A 23989-nucleotide genomic window follows, 5' to 3' on the forward strand; every position below is an offset into this window, starting at 1 on the left:
TAGCCAGACCCTTTCTTTATCACATACTTTTCCATTGAGCGCTCAAATATTATCTGACGTCACTTCTTCAATCATTCATATTATTTTGATGCTATCATCATTGTTTCATTTGCAAAACTTTTAATGCGATTGAGTGCATTCAAATTTCATCGCGTAATTTTTCGGCATTTTCAGTTCCTTTTTCTCACCAGCTCCAAAAAGTGATTATTTGGTCACTTATTGTGCTATCATCACGATTAGGACGTCTAATCATGTTATTATTGATTCCTCAAAATATCTATGAAGACAGCAGCAATGTTCTTATAGAAATAATTACAAGCAATGAAAATGAAATTACATGAAATAATTTTGCATCTATGGTCCAGATTCCGGCAATCGACAGCAACTAATTCAAGGAGAGCAATTTAAGAAGATCTGCAATGATTTGAGGTGTTCGTCTGTTTGTCTTAGAGATCAATTATCTTAGAGAAATGTGAGTGTAAAGTTTGCACTAATCAGCCATAGCTCAAATATTCAGTTTATTATTAAGCTTCAGATGATAACCATTGTTCTACAGTGTTATAACTTCTCGATTGCAGATCATTTTGAATGGTTCATCCTATGAACAAATCTTGTCGGACAAATTTGTGTATAAATTTTTTTAGCAAGACCTCAGAAAACCAGGAGTTGCTTCCTTTACCCTGACAGAGTAAGACCATATAGAATGATATCGTGGAATAATTTTTGGAAGAGTTTTCATCAAATATTTATAAAGTTATACTTATAACTCTATAATGAAATCATAAAATTCAACTGCTACTTTCGCTTTTTGCAGGTTGTTAAAAAAATTGACAAAGCTTTCAAAATTGGAAAAATTGAATTGGAAAAATCTTTCAAAATGAGTCAATTTTCAATACTCGTGATATTTATTGCGATTATTTTGGGTTTTATCGATGCCGTAACCGTAAACGTGGACATCACAAAGAGCCCAATGGAGGGAAAATGTACAAAAGGAGTCATTATTGTGGATACTTGGCACTTTTGCGGAGGTATTTCAAATTTCTCATTAAATCTTTTCTCGTTGTCCCCCTACCCCCCCCCCTCCTCCATACGAGCGTGTCATATTTCTACAGAATGATTCACTTTTTAATGACGAGTAATCGGTAATATAACTAGGGGTGCGTTACGTACACGGAAAAGAATCCTTGGATCTATTCTGTTCCCCCCAATGTTTTTTATTACCCCCAGTTACAAATTATATGTTTTTATACAGCACGTTACTATGTAAGAAAAAAGCACGTGCGCCTGGGGGTCATTGTTACTGAGTAAAAAAAGAGCAACGAGGAATGAAAGCGCGAAAGTTATTACGTCATTTTTATTAACCATGTAGGCCTTATATCCGCTCTAATATACGTAGAAAGGTCGGAAATAGTTTGTTTAACATAATTTTCGTTGAGCCAAATAATAAATTAAATCGATTGCTCTCTTTTTAGGCCTGATACTTTCATGTTTCGAAAACGTATCGGTCACAAATCTGAGCCAAAAATCAACTCAGACAAATACCTGCTAACAAACTATAACGGAGTGAGAATAAATCCGTTGTGCCAATTCAGCGATGTTGACGTTGACTATGATCTTGATGGTGTTGATGAGCTCTCAACAATTAGGGGAAAGGTTCACCAGATCTCTGCAGCATCTAGCAATGGTGATTTGTATCAATAAAACAGATAAGGTGTCCAAAACTTTAAGACTCGTCCAAACTCACAAATTTGTTTCTGCTTGATGCTAAAAATTTGATTATTTTTTCCGGCAAATCTAGCCAATCTATCCGATCAATCTAGCATACTTAATGGAGTAGTTAGATAGATTTTAACGTTGTAAAAAAACAAGTTTTGTCAAGTTTTTCAAACTTCACAAAAAAAACAGTTGACTGACTTTTTTTCACAATAAGCGCTCATTTTTGGAAAGTCATGAAAATAGTGCATTTAACATCGAGGTTTGGAGTTTGAGCAAAAGTCACATCGATTATGTTGTAAAAAAACAATATATGGTTTTTATGTTAGCTGCCAGCTCACTGCATCACGGCATAAAAACTTTGCCTCAAGCGTTACAAGACCATTATAAAAAAGATTTATATATTAACGGTTCTGATTTTTTATCCTAACGCTTTGAAAGTCCAAAAAACCGCCCAGTTTCAATTGAGTCACTTCTTTCGTGATAAAAATAGGCTAGTTTATGTGTCTTGGTGTAGTGAACAACTCGCTTTCATGTCATCGAAGCAACAACAATAAGCCTTTATCACCTTCGCAGCTTATTGCAGTGCTCGAAAAGCATCAGGAGCGTATAGAAGCTATAGTGTATTGCCCCAGAGAAGGAACTCCTGATACTAAGAATCAACTCAAGCGTAGTACTCTAGATACCATCCATATAGGGAAAAACTTTGTGTCTAGACGTAAACAGAAAGATCCTAGTTTACTTAGAGAGAACAGAGCGTTACATCAGAAACCTGCGCTTGAGTTGAAAATACTCTAATTAGTGTTAACACAAAAGAGCAACCTCCGGTCCTTGATAACCCAATCCCGAACAAAAAACTTTCTAGACGCCGTCGTAGAACGCTTCGCAACCGTCATGCGTTCGAGGAGGCGGAACTCATCCAAGCCTTTGTTAAACTGAATGTTTCTTAGTCTTGCGTTGTTGCTGGGCTTTACCCACCGACTGGCGGTGGGACTTAGTTTACTCACGAATTAGGGGTTAGTTTGTTGTTGCTTTTCTGCAATAGCGCTTTACTAAACATTTCGCTCTCCCCAACTTTGAGTTATTCACTACCGTCCGTTTTTCGCAGGTTATCTGGTTTTACTTTACATTTTTTTGTCTTTTTGTGTCCTTTTCTCCGTATTTCTTTCGATTCCCCGTTTATCTGTTGTATGATGTAGTATTTTGAGTTTTTGCTGCTGTAAAATTTTTCTGCTAGTATGCGCGTTGGGTTGTTTAGTCTCGTTGCTTGCTAGGGTGTGGCTTAAGTTCACGGCTGGTTCATTTCGTGGTTCATCTCTAGAGTTACGGCTGGTTCATTTCGTGGCTTTCACCACACTAGTTGGTTAGCAATTCGTTTTAGCTTGATTAATTTTGGAAGTATGCACTTTTGTTGTCTGGGTATGGTGGTTTGCTAGGGTGTCACTTAAGTTTGTTCTCGAGTTACGGCTAGTAAGTTTCCTCACCTTTTCGACATTTTTGTTATACTACTTCGTTGACGTAAATTGTTCTGATGTTGGTAGATAAAGCCTCATAATGACTTGTGCTAGTTTGCCTGGCAGTAGCTTCTCTCCTTCTTTCTAGGGTGTGACTTAAATTTGCTCTGGAGTTACGGCCAGTTTGTTTGGTTAAGTTTGTTGCTGTGGTCTTCAAGCGTTGCTCTTCCCGCCTCCTCGCTCGTGGTTTACCGTCTTCCTCCCGTGAGTTCAGTCGCGCGCTACCCGTTGGACGTTTCCATCCCATCTGTACCGTTTTCCCGTATTGTCGCGCGACGTCCGCCAGACGTTTCCGCCCCGCCCCTGTCATTTTCCCACTTCGTCGCGCGCTGTTTGCCGACGCTCCCGTTCGTCCGTCCAGTTTCCCGTTGCGTTGTGCGTTACTCGTTCGGCGTCTCTTCTCGTCCGAACGGCAAATCGTCATACTAGGGTTCAGTTTAACCTTTTATGTTGTGTATGTGTGTGTGTTTATTTGTATTAGTACCGAATAAAACTTTGGTTCCTGTTTTGATAAGTTCATGGCTACATTGCAGAACAAATTCAACAAATTTATAGTGCGAGGGAAAAAGTAGAGGCTGACCTTGTTAACCACTTGGTGAAATTAACAATGCTGTGTATAAACAAGACAGGAAAGTTAAGATCGGACGGCTGATTGAGAAGTGCAAAGATGCTTTTACTAAAGTAGTTGATAAGAACGAAGAGCTCTTTGATCTGGCACAAAAGACTGAAGATCCAAATGCTTCCTGTAAGAGTCCTAAAAAAGGTTAGAGACTGTAACTAAGGAGACTGACGAGTTCTTTGCTGCTGCTCGAGGGTACATCAATTCAGTCCAAAACAAAGACACAGCAGAGCAGTATACCTCTCACCATTCATGATCAGGTTCACACATGACTCCCTCAAAAAGATCAAGTCAGCGTCAACGAGATATAGATTTATCAAGACTGAAAATGGAGGAACTTGAGAATCAACATGAGGCATAGCTGCGCATTGCTAAACAGAGTCTTGAAATTAAAAAGCAAATGAAATTGCGTGAATTGGAAATTGAGCAGCTTGAGGAGGATCATCGCAAGCAAGTAGCTGCTGCAGTCCTTGAGGAGATTGAGTTGATGACAAAATCATCAGCAGACGGGTCTGGTACTGGCAAAATGAGCGAGCTCTTTAGGGAAAGAAGTTCAGTAAAGAGCAAGAAAAATGTTCAAGATTGGGTCAATTCTTCACCGGCCGGGAACATGGCAGATGTTGTAAATGAACCGAGTTTGCAATTTTCTGGTTCCATTGCCCCATCCAACCAAGCAATTGTCCCACATCCTTCTTCAACTCAACCTCTAAACTCACACTCTAATCTCAATACACATGGTCAAGTTGAGGCTAACATCAACTTCTCTGTCCATGAGCCTCGAGAACCAAGTAGTAGATCCAATGTAACCAATAATGCACATGTTGCAAACAACATGATGGAAGAGCAACCGCAGCCTCAATATACGCCACCATCACCACCAATAAACTTTGGTATGCGAACTCAACTAAACGCCCTAAACACAGTCCGACAACTTTCTCAAGCAGCAATGCACTTCGACAGTTTACAGTTAGACCACCAATTCTATCGTAGGTTGAGCATAACGGAACAGTTGAACTTAGTCAGCCCTTTTCGTTCACCACCTTTAAATGCACTCGCTAATGCTCCGCTAGCACCTAATCCGCCACAAGCATATATAAAGGTACCTGCCCTCCAATCCCCATTTTAAACCCCGTACCACCGCATTTCCCGTTAATCCCACCAGCATTCCGTTTTGCTCTTTCGCCGCCACAAGCACTCCCACAACACGCCAATAACCCCGTGGCGAATAATCTCAATCCGTTACCCCTTTCTCCGCCTGCACAATTCATTTCCTCCGCCAACGTTTTTGTACCACAATTTTTGTACACTGCCCCCACAAAAGAAGTGCCAGCCCCAAATTGCTGTCCTCATGACCCACTCAGCCCCTGCGCCTCCGGTCCAAACGTCTGGCGTTTTGCGGCAGCAGTCCCGTCTAATTCAGTACCACTCGTAGGTACATCTGTTAACATAAACACTGTACAATAGGCCCCGTTAGGCAACCCTCAGGTCCCTACATCGCTCCGCTCCTACCTTCATGTACAATCAGCAGCAGAGTCCCAAAACTATGTAAGATCAGACTTCATGCAAGCGAATCCATTTTGTTGTTCCACAGGTACCGCCCCAACCTTTGTCACTCCGATCATTCAGCAAACGTATGGAGCTACCGTTCCGAACCCATTGTGTTGGAGTGGCCCACCGCATCCCGCACCTTCGGCTCCTTCTTTGGACTTCGCGGATTTGATAAAGCAGTTGTCGTTTGCAATCACTTGCAATAAGAACAATGCAATGCCCGAGTGGAAGTTGTCACAGTACAAAGTTGATCCCCTGCAGTAGCACGAATGGTTCGGAAAACATTAAAGCGCCATAGACTCCAAATCTTTGACTGATGATGTCAAGTTAAGATACTTAAAAACTCTTGTAACTGGAAAAGCTAAAATGGCCATCACTGAGTTCGCATATTGTGGTGTAATGTATAAGGATTCACTTAAGAAACATGAGCGTAAATTTGGCAGACCTCAGGCAGTAGTCAGTGCTTACCTAGACAAACTCAGCTCTTTTCTACCACTAAAGATGCTTAATAGTGATAAGATCACAAAGTATTCGCCAACAATTTCAAGTCTTCTTGGGGTCTTTAAATCACTTTCATATGATGCAGACCGTAAGAGCGCTTCACTTCTTAACACATCTGTGCAAAAGTTGCAGCCCAATCTGAAAGAGTCTTGGTCACTCTTCACAGTGAAGAAACATTTGGTTAAGCCAACACTCCTTCAACGATTGGTTGAAAGAGAAGGCCGAAGCACATGACTTAATGAAACAAACTTCATCAAACGCAAGAATTGAGGATAACACCAACTCAGTAGTCAAGACCAAATATGCCTCAAGAACTTTTGCTGCTAATACGCAAATTAAGGGCACTCAGGGACCAGCCTCAACATCGGCATTGCCTCCAACCCCTCACGTTCAGGCAATGCCCAAACCCTAGGAAATGCAGGAATGACGGTTCTAACAGCTCACATAATACACTTCTTCATGGAAATGAGAGGGTTTATCCATCAAAATCTCTTCCAACCAACAAAGACTATAACTCTAATGCTGGCGCAAGTCAAAGTAAACCTTGTAGTGTCCAATCATTGAGTGAGACCACTACTTTGTTATCTGTGAGTAACGTGAAAGGCCCCCTTCAGGTGACTTAATTACAGTTGACGAGCGCTTCCGGTAAAGATACCACGGCTTTAATTTTGTGCGATACCGCTTGCAGTAACTCTTGATTGTTCAATAGACTTTGATTGCACGGTACAGCACTGAAACTAACAGTCAAGGTAATAAATAACGAGGAGGTTGCGGGCACTAAGTTGGTTGAATTGGCTATAACACCACGCGTTAACCAAGCATTTGAATCACTTAAAGTCAGTCCTTACATAAAGGTAGATTCACAGGTAGGCGCAAATGTGATAAAAATTAAAGGACTTCAAGAAACTTATCCACACCTATCAGTTCCAGACCCGGTTACATATTGCTATGGAAACATCGAGATGATACTTGGACAGGATGTGTATCATGCCATCCGCCCGTTAGAGTACTTCGCTGCGACGATAATTTTCCGCCCTTCGCTGTTCACTTGCACATTGGTTGGGTTCTAAGCGGCCCTCTACCGTCGTCTTCAGGTTTAGTCTCGACTTGTTTTAAAGCAAATATGGAGAAAGATTTGGAACTCGATAGTCAGTTAAAATCTTGGTACGACATGGAGTCGTACGGCGAACTGAAGCAAGTAGACCCACAATCCACCGCGTATGCACGTGCGCTTGATACTCTTGAAAACACCACAGTGCACAAAGCAAAAATGTACGATGTTGGAATGCAATGGGCTGAAAATAACATCCAACTGCCAAAAATTGATTCTCAGCGCTGGTTCAATTAAAATCATTGCAAAAGCGGCTTACGAAAGACAAGACTTTAAGGGAAAAGTATTCTAATACCATCAAAAAGGACTTAGACAAGGGCTACTTAATAAGGGTCAAAGACGCTCATAAGGTGGAAAGTTGCTCAGAACAAGAGTGGTACCTACCATACCATCCGGTTGCTAATCCGAACAAGCCAGGCAAATTTCTGAGGGTACTAAACGGAGCAGTTAAATTCTATGGCGCATCTTTTAAAAATCAATACTCACCGGACCTGCATTAAGACAACATCCATTTGCCGTATCCACCGACATCGAGGGAATGTGTCTCAAAGTTGGAGTGTTACCGTGTGATCAGCCAACATTGCGCTTTTTGTGGCGGGAAGACCCCACATCAAATGTTGTGGTTCAACAGTATACGCGCCACATCGTTGGGGCAAAAGATATGCCCACCTGCGCCAACTACGCACTTCAGCGCACGGCAAGTGATAATGGTAAGGATTACCCAGAAGCTGCGAAAGCCGTCCTTGAGAACTTCTACATGGACGATTATTTAGACTCAGTGGAATCCCCCGAGAAGGCCCTCATTAGGTCGACTAAAATGGTACATCTTCTCCATCTAGGTGGTTTCAATCTTACTAAGTTTGTAAGCAATGTACAAGATCTGGCTGACCGAATTGATGGGTCAACTCAATCCACTGATCCGAAAGTCATCGTTTCATCCAAGGGTGAATCATTGCAAAGGCTTGGGTTTAAGTGGGATCGCAATAACAATACTCTGGTTGTGAGCAGGGGTACTAACAGCACCATCACGAAAAGTTTAACTCAGCGCCTGGTCTTAATTCTTGTGTCAAAGGTCTATAAGCCAATTGGTCTAGTCGCACCGTTGTCTGTTGGTGCTCGGTTAATCTTGAAAGACATTTGGCGTGTCAATGGAAAATGTTGGGATGACGAGATAACTAAAGACACAGTTGACAGATTCCTTGCATGGCACGTCGAACTGCCCCAGTTAGCTGAGATCACTATACCAATAAGTTACTTTTCAGGACCACTCCAACATCTTGAACTCCAAATGTTTGGTGATAGCTCGCAAGACGTATTCAGTGCATCAGGTTTTCTTACGGCTCAAGTAATTTGTACTTCCGGTGGGACTACAACAGAGCTGGCGTCTGTCTTGAGCAAGTCCCGCGTTGCACCTATGAAGGTAATGACAGTTCGTAAGTTGGAATTACAAGCCGCTCTCCTCGTTGCCCGTTTAAAAAGGGAGATATCTCGAGCAATAAGAGTTACTGTGTATAAAGTATTTATGTGGACAGATAGTACCATCGTCTTGCAGTGGATAAATTCAACAAATAAACACCCCATCTTTATTTCAATAGTGTTAGTGAAATTCTGAATAACAGCAGCGTTGACTAATGGAACCACGTCGCTACTTGTGCTGAAATTTTGCGTTTCAGTAGCTGGGTGAGGGGTCCTGACTTCTTGACAGCTAAGCAATTACCTTTCGTACCAAATACTGACGTCGTTGATAACATCAATCTCGGCGTTGTAACCAAGGAACAAGATGATGACTCCATCTCGTCATTAGCCGCATCCGTAACCAAGCCCCTTAAGGAACAACTCATTAATCTAATCCCGTTTGATAAGTTCAGTTCTTATCAAAAACAATTTCATGTCACCGCATATATGCTCCGCTTTTTACCATCTCATGAAAGTTACCGTACCGTTGACCTCAGCATAGCGGACCCTGCTGAGCTTGACGAAGCCGAGCATCATCTCCAGAACTTGGTTCAAGGAGAATTCTTTAATTCTGAAAGAGAGGCTCTTCCTGACAACAAATCCGTTAAGAAGAGCAGCCTGATTGTGCAGTTTACTGCTTTCATTGGGCCTGATGGTCTCATCCGTTCTTCTGGTCGGCTCGGTTGGCTAGTGGAAACTGACTTCGACACTAAGCATCCTATCGTGGTGGATGTCCTTCATACCTTTGTCAAACTGTTCCTGCGGCATACTCATCCAAAGAACCATCATCAGGGGATCGATAACCTACGTTCAAATGTACAGGAACGTTATGCCATCATTATACTACGTTCCACACTGCGTTCCATCAAATCAAACTGCGTCTCGTGTAGAAAGTTTCGTGCAGCAACCATTAAACTGATCATGGCAGACTTCCCAAAGGAGAGACTCGCTTACCAGTCTCCTCACTTTACCAACACCGGGGTTGATTACTTCGTCCCATTCTACGTCACCGTTCGTCGGACTACCAAGAAGAGGTGGGGATTTCTCTTCACTTGTCTGACTACTCGTGCTGTCCATGTTGAAGTCGTTCCGTCCATGGACACTAGTTCCTGTGTATTGGGAGTGGAGCGGTTTGTTTCCCGTCGGGTTACGCCTGCTATGATTTGATCGGATAATGGTACGAACTTCATTGGAGCGGAGAAAGAGCTCCGTGAATGTATTCAAAAAAGGAACACGCTCAACATCGCAGCGGAACTCGCACATAAGGGCATTAAGTGGAGGTTCAATTCGCCAAGTGCGCCACACCAAGGTGGCATCTGGGAGAGGTTGGTCCGTAGTTTTAAGAGGCTACTGTGCACCATCCTCGGTACACGTCGCCTCACAGATGAGGTGTTGAACACTACTTTTTGTCTGGCTAAATACGCAATAAAATCACGCCCCTTAATGCCGTAAGCGCCGATCCGTCCGATCTAGGCGCAATAACACCTCATCATTTTCTACTTGGTAACCATGCAACTCGAATTGAGTCTATCGTTAGCGTTGACGAGTTCAATCATCGCAAGCGATACGCTCGTGCGCAACCTTACGCCAATTCAATTTGACCACGTTGGCTCAAGGAGTACGCAAATCGATTGCGCTCTTTTTATGTTTAACATTTTTGTGTTTTATGTGTTACGAAAACGTAACCAACTCCAACCAGAAATCAACTCAGACAAAATACCTGCTAACAAAAACTAGATAGATTTGCCGGGCCATTGCGATGTGCTTTTTTGCCTTAACGTTTACTCGGAACTGTTGCTTTACTTTCTCTATGAACAAAACCTTTGATAGTATGTTTTGCATCTATATTCCGGTGCCGTTTCTGACGTACAAACAACAATAGTTTCAATATACAACCTCATTTATTGTTCCTATGGTACACTCATTACAATTACGGAGTTAAAGCAACCAAACCAATCATCTAGGCGTCTCATTCAGTCGTGCTGAATTGCAGCAAGCGAGAGTATTACTTGCACCTAATTACACTGTGAGAAGATCATTTCAATGGTACAACTCACAAATTGAGCCCGAAATCAGAATGATCAGGGATCGGGGGAGCACTAGAAAATGTGGGAGAAACATGCTTGGATCAATTGGAGCAGTGAGAGTTGTTAGAGCACGCAGAGTTCATAGAGCACAGAGAGTGAGAATAAATCTGGTGGGCCAATTCAGCAATGTTGATGTTGACTATGATCTTTATGGTGTTGATGAGTTCCCAATTTCAACAATTAGGGGAAAAGTCCACCAAATCTCTGCAGCCTCTAGCAATTGTGCTTTGTATCAATAAAACATACAAAGTCTCCAAAACTGTAAGACTCGTCCAAACTCACAACTTTATTTCTTCCTGATGTTATAAATTTAATTATTTTTTCCGGCAAATCTAGCCAAACCCCCCCCCCCCCCCCATCAAAAAAAGCCGTTTGCTATAAACCATCAGTTTTTTGTAAATTTTGCTCGAGGTTAGAAATTGACCAAACACCCACCGATCATTTACCCCTTGATTCTTTTTCTGGAAGACTTGACGTGGAGTTCTTAGGCATTTGCATCGGCAACCGTAAAATTGACACTAAAATAGGAATTGAAATGTTTTTTTTGAAGTTAATCGAAATATTTTGTAATTTTTAATGTTTTCTGAGCATAAGGAGACAATTAATTTTTCAAAACCTCGCAGACGTCTTATCCAAGAGAATTAAGAACACAATTTTGGTGTTGGACATTTTTGAAGCCGTAACTTGTAGAAAACATCTTGCCATTTATTCCAATATTTCATGGTTTCTGATATCCTATTTGTGTATAACATTTAAAAAAAACTTTTCCTCTAACACTAACTCTCTTTCTCTCTTTCTTACAGACACATACCACACATATTACAAACACGCATATCCATACATACACCCACAGAGGCGTGAACAAACACACAAGCACAAATACAAATCCGGTCACCAGAAAAATAATATCTTTGTACGGTATCTGATCTTTCTTCAATATTCATCGCCAATCTCCAATGTACTGATATTTTTTCTTGAAAACTCATTGTGCACTTCTTGAATCAATTGTATTGTTAATTGTAAAAATCACACCTCAAATCTGAAACGAGTTTTTTGTGTTTTGAAATAATTTGTTATTTTTGATATTTTATGAGCTTAATTGGCCTTTTCCTTTTTATTTAATTCTCGCAGATGTGATAACAGCTGGATTTAAGAAAAACAATTTTGCTTTTCAGTATATTAACAGCCGCAAATATTAGCAAATTTTTCGAACTTAGGTAATTTATCAAACTTCCTTACTTTTTTGACAATTTTCGCACTATTGAATTTTTTGACCTGACGTTCCATAAACTTTCTATCCGTCAATTTTATTGCTATTTCATTATATCAGGGAATATTTATTGAAACCATCTGCTCTGAAATCATAGAGAATAGAAAGAAAAGGATAAGATAAGATTTCCTTCGTTTTGTTTTCAAAATGAATTTCGCTGAGTTTATGTTCATTTCTTGTAACCGCCTTTTTACGTCTCCAGGGTCTTCAGAGAACCTAAAAAGTTAGTTCTGATGATATTAGAAGAATTTTTTGCAAAACCAACTCTAGAATTTGGAAATATAGATACAGTTTTCTGCTTTTAGTTTGACATTCTCAAAGTTTTCTTTGTGCTAATTCGAGTAAAATAAAATGTCTAAAATCTTCAATTTTTCGAAAAATTGTTTTGCTACAGATAAAATTGGTTTGTAAAATAGCCCTTAACCAGTTGAATACAGAGATACATAGTTTGAATACAGAGATGCAGAGTAGAATACAGAGTTTTAGTTGTTAATTTTCAGGCTTGAAACTGTTAAAAACTACTGAAAAATCGCCATTCAACATCACTAAATTTACTACAATTTTTCCTTTTTTTTCTATCTTAAATCTTAAATTTCAGAGCGATCTGAACACATTTCCTTCTTTAATCATTTTGTGGAAATGGTTTTTTACATCTATCTTTTGGTCTTCGTTCAGCTGCCAATACGATTCCGTTAATAAAAGTAACTCTGTTCACATAAGTAAGGATGATGACGTGGTTTTCATTGAAAACAAAATTTAGCCATCAAAACCAAATTATTTTCATAGATTTTTCTTCAGTAAAGTGACAGACGGGATCATTCGCCGTTAGTGTTCTTCATTTGTTCTCAGGAAAATGTTGGAACATTTTAGTGCATGTTCTGGATGCAATTAAGTGTATGTTTGGTGTGTTGAGTCATGTACTGCATGTTATTTTGAGCTTAATTTATTCTTGTCGCTAAAAAATGTAGAAAAATCGGTAAAAAAACACAAGAAAGTAGGAAATTCAGCTCTTATTTTTTTTCATGATATCCTTAGATTTGAAAAGTAATTGTTTTTGTGTAAAAGGAAAAATTGCATTTCCAAAATTTTTTTGAATAAATTCCGTAATGGTTCACAGACAGAAAGCTATGACAGCAATTCAATATTAATTCAAAAACAAAATTCGTGCTTTATAAGAATAGGACAAATAAGGATTTTGCTTGCGTCAAAATTTCCCCCACCAATGGATTTAACAGAACGAGAGAAGTAGCTTAGTCGCTTTAATTTTCATAGCAGAACGAGAGAAGAGCCGAATGTAAACAGCATTAAGCTTGACGCTGTTCAACTTGCGGTTCAAATTAGTTCTAACCAATTTTTTGGCCTACTTTTGCGCAACGATCCTGATAGCAAACAACTTATATAAAATAGCAAATTATTTTGATTTGAAATGGAGTTTATTTATCTTCTTTCTGCAAGATGTGTTCACACAATTTGGTAACCTTTGAAGTCAGCTAAAAGTAAATTTTGAGAGATTTTGTTTCCACTGATGGAACAAAAAGAGCATCACAACGAGTAATGATTTCAACATCCCATAATCGAAAGGAGTACCCGGACTTAACTGTGAGTCGAATTCAGTACTGAATCAGTACAATTTGCATCATGCATTTTTGGAGGATCATTACTATGTACATGTCACTTCTGGGCATGGTTAGGCTGTAGTTTAATCAACCTAATGAGTCATGTGCGTGCAAATTTAATGCACATTCTTTCTCGCCTAATGTATCTTACATGTACATGTACTTGCAACAGACTGCTCGCAAGATGCACATAAGTGGCGCCAGTCTAATTTTGATCTGGCCAGGCGTAATTACAAACCACTTGAGCGTGAACAAATTCAATCTGCTAGGGCGAGATAATTGCCCTAATTGTTCTCGCTCTACTCGCTCTATTTGTATTGTTCGCGCTATAACTCTTTTATTAAATCCACTCGCATCTCTTTTATTAAATCCATGCTAAGCACTAGTGAGCTCATCCTTTGAGGGAAATCCATGCTCATCACTAGTGGAAAAAGGAAAGAAAAAGGAAAGGGAAAAGATATGAATTTATAAATGAAGGATTTATAAATGAAGGATTTATAAATGAAGGATTTATAAAGGAATTTATAAACGACATGAATTATAATTTATAAATATTAGTTTTAGTTTCATTCGTTTTAGGTTCCAGTTCTGTTCTCTGTTCTCCGTTTGAACTGGCTTCCGTTAATCTCTTTAATACCCAAATAATGCTTTTATTGTAACGTATTTGGCTCTGTCAGCACCTTCTTTAGGACGAAGAACATCCTGCGGAGTCACAGAATACAATGACGATCGAGTCTCACCCTCAGCCACTGTGGCTCACCTGTTCCAACAGCACGTGACATGTTCATAAATGACCAGAGACGCTGCCCAATGTCTCGGAGGTCCTCGTAAACGACGAGTTGAAAGCATAACTCTGAAACAAATTTGAAAACACAGCAGCACCGATAGTTCCAAATGCATGACTATAAGTGTAAACACAACCGAATAACGTCGGCAACAGTGGGGGGCAACAGTGGGGGCAACAGCGAGGGGGGGCAACAGCGGGGGCGGGGATTGAACTCAGAAATGTTCCTATGAACTCGGAAATATTTTAAAGTGTTAAATGGAAATGTTACAAACTGTTATAAACTGAAATGTTATAAACTGTTAGATTAAAACAACGTAAATTGAAATGAAAATTGATCAGTCACGTGAATAATATGGAATATTATGAAGTCACATGAATATTATGGAGTATTATGAAGTCACGTGAATTTTATGAAGTCACATGGAATATTATGGTCATTCAGTAGCACAAAAATCTTTGAGAACAGAAAGTATCAACGCCGCAAAATGGCGATAGCCCTCTCCAAATCTATCAAAGTGACAGTCCCAAAAATCTTCCCTTTTAATGATATGAGTTCCCTTTAGCTGATGACCTAGTTTGTTTCGTAAGAACATATTATTTTTGGAAACCAATTCTGCTGGCAAATCTTTTCGGCGCATATGACCGGCAAACATAACCACGGTTGGCCATATGGCATCTCGAAATTCCTTGTATTTATTGCAAATATAGTGGATTGATTTTGTTTTGGCATCATTGTCCCCAACAATAACAAAGACATGACTATATGTTCTGGCTTTTTTTGCGAGGGACATTAAATGCTCGCAACGGCGACCACCTTCTCCGTCATAGATAGGGGTAGAAAAAACAATACTTATCAGCTAAAAAAACATTTTTCATCCCAGAAATTATGCAACTTTACCGGAATTGTTGCAACCGCTCGTCTTGTTCGAGATATGGTTTGGCATCGCGTAGATTTGAATCTCCAATTACTAAGATCCTGATTTGTCAAAAAAAAAACGTTTAAAAAACTTTCGTATGTTCGGTATCTTAGATTTGGTACGTTCGGTTTAAGACGTATGAAAATTTTGGTATGTTTGTTTTCTTGGATTTTCACTTTCTGAAACCAAACGTAAGGAAAAACCGAACATACTAACGCTTTTTTACGTGGAAAACAAAAGGTAGGCCTCATGATCTGCCCCACCCCCGTAAATAAACAAATAGCAGTTTTATTACATAAGTGAATAGGTGTGTGTGTGCGCGTGTGTGTGTGCGTGCGTGTGTGTTTTTGCGTGCGTGCGAGTTTGTGTGAGTGTCCGTGCGTGTGTGTGCTTGTGTAATTGTGTGTGTGGGTGGACGCGTGTGTGCGTTCGTGGGTGTGGAGAGTGTGGTGTAAGTGTAGTGTGTGTGTAGTGTGAGTGTGGTGTGTGTGATGTCTGTAGTGTGTGCGTGTGCGGTGTGTGTGTGGTTTGTGGTATGTGTGTGGTGTGTAAAGTGTGTGTGTGGTGTGGGTGTGGTGTATGGGATGTCTTAGTGTGTGTGGTGAGTGTGGAAATGTGTAGTGTATGTGTTGTGTGTGTGGTGTTTGGTGTGTGTGTGTGTTGTATGTGTGGTGTGTGAGTGTTGTGTTGTGCGTGGTGTGTGTATGTGTGTGTGCGCGTGCGTGTGTGTGTTTGTGTGTGTTTGGGGGGTTGTGTGCGTGCTTGCGTATGCGTGTGTGTGGGTGGGTGTTGTTGTGTGTGTGTGTGTGTGGGTGTGTTTGTGTTTATATATATGTGTGTGTGTGTCTGTGCATGTGTGTGTGTGTGTGGGGGGAGGGGCATGAGGGCAAAACGAAGAACAGATCAGAAGAATTATCTCTCTCTCTCTCTCTCTCTCTCTCTCTCTCTCTATCTCTCGGCCTGTGGCTCTCTCTCTCTCTCTCTCTCTCTCTCTCTCTCTGGCTCTTTGATTCTCTCTTTCTCTTTCTCTCCTCCACACACACACACAAACACACACATTCAAAACCACAAACAGACGCACACATACACACTTACGCAGACACATAGACACATCAACACACACACATCCACACAAACACATATCCACACAAACACACACACACACACACAAACATGCAAAAACACAAACAAACGCACACATACACACACACGCACACACATCCACACATACACACACACCACACTCACATCACCCATACACACATATTCTCTCTCTCTCTTTCACACACACACACACACACACACACACAAACATGCAAAAACACAAACAGACGCACACATACACACACGCACACACAAACACACACACATATCCACACAAACACACACACACAAACACAAACACACACATGCAAAAACACAAACAGAAGCACACATACACACACACGCACACACATACACAAATCAACACACACTCATCCACACAAACACACACACCTCATACATCACAAATACACACACATATATTCTCTCTCTCTCTCTCTCTCTCTCCTTCACACACACACACACACACAAACATGCAAAAACACAATAATGTAGATTTGCCTTTCCTTAACTTACCTTAGCTAAGACTAACTTTACCTGAATTTTACCTGAAAAGTTAAGGCCTCACTACTTTAAAAAATACCTTAAATTTTACTCTAAATGGTCTTGTCCAAACGTTTTGTTCCAATGGTCAATTATTAGCCCGGACCCGAGTATCATAGACTTTCAGTACTGAATCAGTATATTCCATTAGTAAGTCGGCGATTCAGTACTGATTCAGTGACCTAGGATGTTACGAAGAAATTAACTACTATGAAAGTAATTACGAAAAGAACTGGAATTAAAATGCAAAGCAAGTCCAGAAACTTGATGCCTTTTTTCATTGAGTCTTTAAGAAAAAAGAAAAACATGATAGGAGCACCACAATAGCAGAAATCTGTCGAAGCAGCTGAAGCAAAAGCTCTGTTGATTTGCACAACAAGTTCAGTAACTTGATGCAAAATGGAGCAGCTAAGTATCTATCAAGAGAAAAATCCGAAAGTATATATATCCTTTATTTGAAATAGGCAAACCAAGTCCAGTGACTTGATGCCTTTCTTCTTATTAGTTTTTAAACAAAAACAATAACTTGTCAGAGGCGCGACATATATTTTTGAAAATTCGGAAATGAACTCATTAAATTGATTGCATAGCAAGTTCAGTAACTTGATGCGGCTGTTAGGAAGGAATTAACTGCTATGAAATTAACTACAAAAAGAACTGGAATTTAAAAAAATGCAAAGCAAGTCCAGTGACTTGATGCCTTTATTATTAGTTTTCAAACGAAAACAATAATTTGTCAGAGGCGCGACATATATTTTTGAAAATTCGGAAATGAACTTATCAAAATGATTGCATAGCAAGTTCAGTAACTTGATGAAGCTGTTAGGAAGGAATTAACTACTATGAGACTAACTACGAAAAGAACTGGAATTAAAAAAATGCAAAGCAAGTCCAGTGACTCGATGCCTTTCTTCTTATTAGTTTTTAAACAAAAACAATAATTTGTCAGATGCGCAACATATATTTTTGAAAATTCGGAACTGAACTCATTAAAATTATTGCATAGCAAGTTCAGTAACTTGATGCGGCTGTTAGGAAGGAATTAACTACTATGAGACTAACTACGAAAAGAACTGGAATTTAAAAAAAGCAAAGCAAGTCCAGTGACTCGATGCCTTTAGTTATTAGTTTTCCAACGAAAACAAAAATTAGTCAGGGGCGCGACATAAACTTTTGAAAATTCGGAATTGAACTCCTTAAAATGATTGCATAGCGAGTTCAGTAACTTGATGCGGCTGTTAGGAAGGAATTAACAACTATGAGACTAACTACGAAAAGAACTGGAATTAAAAAAAACAAAGCAAGTCCAGTGAATCGATGGCTTTTGTTATTAGTTTTCCAACGAAAACAAAAATTAGTTAGGGGCGCGACATAAACTTTTGAAAATTCGGAATTGAACTCATTAAAATGATTGCATAGCAAGTTCAGTAACTTGATGCGGCTGTTAGGAAGGAATTAAATACTATGAGACTAACTACGAAAAGAACTGGAATTTAAAAAAAGCAAAGCAAGTCCAGTGACTCGATGCCTTTTGTTATTAGTTTTCCAACGAAAACAAAAATTAGTCAGGGGCGTGACATGAACTTTTGAAAATTCGGAATTGAACTCATTAAAATGATTGCATAGCAAGTTCAGTAACTTGATGCGGCTGTTAGGAAGGAACTAAATACAATGAGACTAACTACGAAAAGAACTGGAATTAAAAAAAAAGCAAAGCAAGTCCAGTGACTCGATGCCGTTTGTTATTAGTTTTCCAGCGAAAACAAAAATTAGTCAGGGGCGCGACATAAACTTTTGAAAATTCGGAATTGAACTCATTAAAATGATTGCAGAGCAAGTTCAGTAACCTGATCCGGCTGTTAGGAGGGAATTAAATACTATGAAAGTAATTACAAAAAGAACTGGAATTTAAAAAATGCATAGCAAATTCAAAAACTTGATGCAGCTGTTAGGAAGGAATTAACTACGATAAGACTAACTACGAAAAGAACTGGAATTTAAAAAAGCAAAGCAAGTCCAGTGACTCGATGCCTTTTGTTATTAGTTTTCCAACGAAAACAAAGTTAGTCAGGGGCGCGATAAAAACTTTTGAAAATTCGGAATTGAACTCATTAAAATTATTGCATAGCAAGTTCAGTAACCTGATTCGGCTTTTAGGAAGGAATTAACTACTATGAGATTAACTACGAAAAGAATTGGAATTAAAAAAAGCAAAGCAAGTCCAGTGACTCGATGCCTTTTGTTATTAGTTTTCCAACGAAAACAAAAATTAGTCAGGGGCGCGACATAAACTTTTGAAAGTTCGGAATTGAACTCATTAAAATGATTGCATAGCAAGTTCAGTAACTTGATGCGGCTGTTAGGAACGAATTAAATACTATAAAAATAATTACAAAAAGAACTGGAATTAAAAAAATGCATAGCAAGTTCAGTAACTTGATGCAGCTGTTAGGAAGGAATTAACTACTATGGTACTAACTACGAAAAGAACTGGAATTTAAAAAAAGCAAAGCAAGTCCAGTGACTCGATGCCTTTTGTTATTAGTTTTCCAACGAAAACAAAAATTAGTCAGGGGCGCGACATAAACTTTTGAAAGTTCGGAATTGAACTCATTAAAATGATTGCATAGCAAGTTCAGTAACTTGATGCGGCTGTTAGGAACGAATTAAATACTATGAAAGTAACTACGAAAAGAACTGGAATTAAAAAAATGCAAAGCAAGCCCAGTGACTTGATGCCTTTTTCCTTAGTTCTTAAATGAAAACATTAATTTCTCATAGGCGCGACATAAATTTTTGAAAACTCAGAAATGAACTCATTAAATTGATTGCATAGCAAGTTCAGTAACTTGATGCGGCTTTTAGGAAGGAATTAACTACTATGAGACTAACTACGAAAAGAACTGGAATTAAAAAAAGCAAAGCAAGTCCAGTGACTCGATGGCTTTTGTTATTAGTTTTCCAACGAAAACAAAAATTAGTCAGGGGCGCGACATAAACTTTTGAAAATTCGGAATTGAACTCAATAAAATGATGGCATAGCAAGTTCAGTAACCTGATGCGGCTGTTGGGAAGGAATTAAATACTATGAAAGTAATTACAAAAAGAACTGGAATTAAAAAAATGCATAGCAAGTTCAGTAACTTGCTGCAGCTGTTAGGAAAGAATTAACTACTATGGTACTAACTACGAAAAGAACTGGAATTTAAAAAAAAAGCAAAGCAAGTCCAGTAACTCGATGCTTTTTGTTATTAGTTTTCCAACGAAAACAAAAATTAGTCAGGGGCGCGACATAAACTTTTGAAAATTCGGAATTGAACTCATTAAAATGATTGCATAGCAAGTTCAGTAACTTGAGGCGGTTGTTAGGAAGGAATAAAATACTATGAAAGTAACTACGAAAAGAAGTGGAATTAAAAAAATGCAAAGCAAGCCCAGTGACTTGATGCCTATTTTCTTAGTTTTTAAATGAAAACATTAATTTCTCATAGGCGCGACATAAATTTTTGAAAACTCAGAAATGAACTCATTAAATTGATTGCATAGCAAGTTCAGTAACTTGATGCGGCTTTTAGGAAGGAATTAACTACTATGAGACTAACTACGAAAAGAACTGGAATTAAAAAAAGCAAAGCAAGTCCAGTGACTCGATGGCTTTTGTTATTAGTTTTCCAACGAAAACAAAAATTAGTCAGGGGCCCGACATAAACTTTTGAAAATTCGGAATTGAACTCATTAAAATGATTGCATAGCAGGTTCAGTAACCTGATGCGGCTGTTAGGAAGGAATTAAATACTATGAAAGTAATTACAAAAAGAACTGGAATTTAAAAAATGCATAGCAAGTTCAGTAACTTGATGCAGCTGTAAGGAAGGAATTAACTACTATGGTACTAACTACGAAAAGAACTGGAATTTAAAAAAAGCAAAGCAAGTCCAGTGACTCGATGCCTTTTTTATTAGTTTTCCAACGAAAACAAAAATTTCTCAGAGGCGCGAGATACATCTTTGAAAACTCGGAAATGAACTCGTTAAATTGATTGCATAGCAAGCTCAGTAACTTGATGCGGCTGTTAGGAAGGAATTAAATACTATGAAAGTAATTACGAAAAGAACTGGAATTAAAAAAATGCAAAGCAAGCCCCGTGACTTGATGCCTTTTTTTCTCAGTTTTTAAATGAAAACATTAATCTCTCATAGGCGCGACATAAATTTTTAAAAACTCAGAAATGAACTCATTAAATTGATTGCATAGCAAGTTCAGTAACTTGATGCGGCTGTTAGGAAGGAATTAAATACTATGAAAGTAATTACGAAAAGAACTGGAATGAAAAAAATGCAAAGCAAGTCCAGTGACTTGATGCCTTTTTTTTATTAGTTTTCCAACGAAAACAAAAATTTCTCAGAGGCGCGACATACATTTTTGAAAACTCGGAAATGAACTCACTAAATTGATTGCATAGCAAGTTCAGTAACTTGATGCGGATGTTAGGAAGGAATTAAATACTATGAAAATAATTACGAAAACAACTGGAATTAAAAAAATGCAAAGCAAGCCCAGTGACTTGATGCCTTTTTTCTCAGTTTTTAAATGAAAACATTAATTTCTCATAGGCGCGACATAAATATTTGAAAACTCAGAAATGAACTCATTAAATTGATTGCATAGCAAGTTCAGTAACTTGATGCAGCTGTTAGGAAGGAATTAAATACTATGAAAGTAATTACGAAAAGAATTGCATTAAAAAAATGCAAAGCAAGTCCAGTGACTTGATGCCTTTTTTTTATTAGTTTTCCAACGAAAACAAAAATTTCTCAGAGGCGCGACATACATTTTTGAAAACTCGGAAATAAACTCATTAAATTGATTGCATAGAAAGCTCAGTAATTTGATGCGGCTGTTAGGAAGGAATTAAATACTATGAAAGTAATTACGAAAAGAACTGGAATTAAAAAAATGCAAAGCAAGTCCATTGACTTGATGCCTTTTTTATTATTAGTTTTCCAACGAAAACAAAAATTTTATCATAGGCGCGACATAAACTTTTGAAAATTCCGAAATGAACATTAAATTGATTGCATAGCAAGTTCAGTAACTTGATGCGGCTGTTAGGAAGGAAAAAAATACTATGAAAGTAATTACAAAAAGAACTGGAATTAAAAAAATGCAAAGCAAGTCCAGTGACTTGATGCCTTTTTTTTATTAGTTTTCCAACGAAAACAAAAATTTCTCAGAGGCGCGACATAAATTTTTGAAAACTCGGAAATGAACTCATTAAATTGATTGCATAGCAAGTTCAGTAACTTGATGCGGCTGTTAGGAAGGAATTAAATACTATGAATGTAATTACGAAAAGAACTGGAACTTAAAAAATGCAAAGCAAGTCCAGTGACTTGATGCCTTTTTTATTATCAGTTTTCCAACGAAAACAAAAATTTTGTCATAGGCGCGACATAAACTTTTGAAAATTCGGAAATGAACTCATTAAATTGATTGCATAGCAATTTCAGTAACTTGATGCGGCTGTTAGGAAGGAATTAAATACTATGAAAGTAATTACAAAAAGAACTGGAACTAAAAAAATGCAAAGCAAGTCCAGTGACTTGATGCCTTTTTTTATTAAATTTCCAACGAAAACAAAAATTTCTCAGAGGCGCGACCTAAATTTTTGAAAACTCGGAAATGAACTCGTTAAATTGATTGCATAGCAAGTTCAGTAACTTGATGCGGCTGTTAGGAAGGAATTGAAAACTATGAAAGTAATTACAAAAAGAACTGGAATTAAAAAAAATGCAAAGCAAGTCCAGTGACTTGATGCCTTTTTTATTATTAGTTTTCCAACGAAAACAAAAATTTCTCAGAGGCGCAACATAAACTTTTGAAAACTCGGAAATGAACTCATTAAATTGATTGCATAGCAAGTTCAGTAACTTGATGCGGCTGTTAGGAAGGAATTAAATACTATGAAAGTAATTACGAAAAGAACTGGAATTAAAAAAATGCAAAGCAAGTCCAGTGACCTGATGCGTTTTTTATTATTAGTTTTCCAACGAAAACAAAAAATTCTCAGAGGCGCGACATAAATTTTTGAAAACTCGGAAATGAACTCAATAAATTGATTGCATAGCAATTTCAGTAACTTGATGCGGCTGTTAGGAAGGAATTAAATACTATGAAAGTAATTACAAAAAGAACTGGAACTTAAAAAATGCAAAGCAAGTCCAGTGACTTGATGCCTTTTTTATTATTAGTTTTCCAACGAAAACAAAAATTTCTCAGAGGCGCAACATAAACTTTTGAAAACTCGGAAATGAACTCATTAAATTGATTGCATAGCAAGTTCAGTAACTTGATGCGGCTGTTAGGAAGGAATTAAATACTATGAAAGTAATTACGAAAAGAACTGGAATTTAAAAAATGCAAAGCAAGTCCAGTGACTTGATGCCTTTTTTATTATCAGTTTTCCAACGAAAACAAAAATTTTGTCATAGGCGCGACATAAACTTTTGAAAATTCGGAAATGAACTCATTAAATTGATTGCATAGCAATTTCAGTAACTTGATGCGGCTGTTAGGAAGGAATTAAATACTATGAAAGTAATTACAAAAAGAACTGGAACTAAAAAAATGCAAAGCAAGTCCAGTGACTTGATGCCTTTTTTTATTAAATTTCCAACGAAAACAAAAATTTCTCAGAGGCGCGACCTAAATTTTTGAAAACTCGGAAATGAACTCGTTAAATTGATTGCATAGCAAGTTCAGTAACTTGATGCGGCTGTTAGGAAGGAATTAAAAACTATGAAAGTAATTACAAAAAGAACTGGAATTAAAAAAAATGCAAAGCAAGTCCAGTGACTTGATGCCTTTTTTATTATTAGTTTTCCAACGAAAACAAAAATTTCTCAGAGGCGCAACATAAACTTTTGAAAACTCGGAAATGAACTCATTAAATTGATTGCATAGCAAGTTCAGTAACTTGATGCGGCTGTTAGGAAGGAATTAAATACTATGAAAGTAATTACGAAAAGAACTGGAATTAAAAAAATGCAAAGCAAGTCCAGTGACCTGATGCGTTTTTTATTATTAGTTTTCCAACGAAAACAAAAAATTCTCAGAGGCGCGACATAAATTTTTGAAAACTCGGAAATGAACTCATTAAATTGATTGCATAGCAAGTTCAGTAACTTGATGCGGCTGTTAGGAA

At 38.2% G+C, this 23989-nt stretch overlaps 1 protein-coding gene across 3 annotated transcripts in view; it reads left to right on the top strand.

Annotated features, from left to right (window-relative positions):
• The first annotated feature begins 488 nt into the window (after positions 1 to 488).
• The window catches only part of LOC142350273 (frizzled-5-like), a 52207-nt gene continuing 28706 nt past the window's right edge, over positions 489 to 23989 (top strand). Inside the window, exons 1-2 of one of the 3 annotated variants that reach the window (XM_075402053.1) lie at positions 489 to 591; positions 883 to 1028. In XM_075402053.1, coding sequence (XP_075258168.1) covers positions 536 to 591; positions 883 to 1028 — 202 coding nt within the window. In that variant the 5' untranslated portion in view covers positions 489 to 535. Of the gene's footprint in view, positions 1029 to 23989 lie in introns of all 3 variants that reach the window. The other 2 variants (XM_075402054.1, XM_075402055.1) reach the window with 2 other exon arrangements.

Source organism: Convolutriloba macropyga, chromosome 12, assembly GCF_964194025.1.
Source record: "Convolutriloba macropyga chromosome 12, txConMacr16.3, whole genome shotgun sequence".
In the NCBI taxonomy this organism is placed as follows: Eukaryota; Metazoa; Xenacoelomorpha; order Acoela; family Convolutidae; genus Convolutriloba; species Convolutriloba macropyga.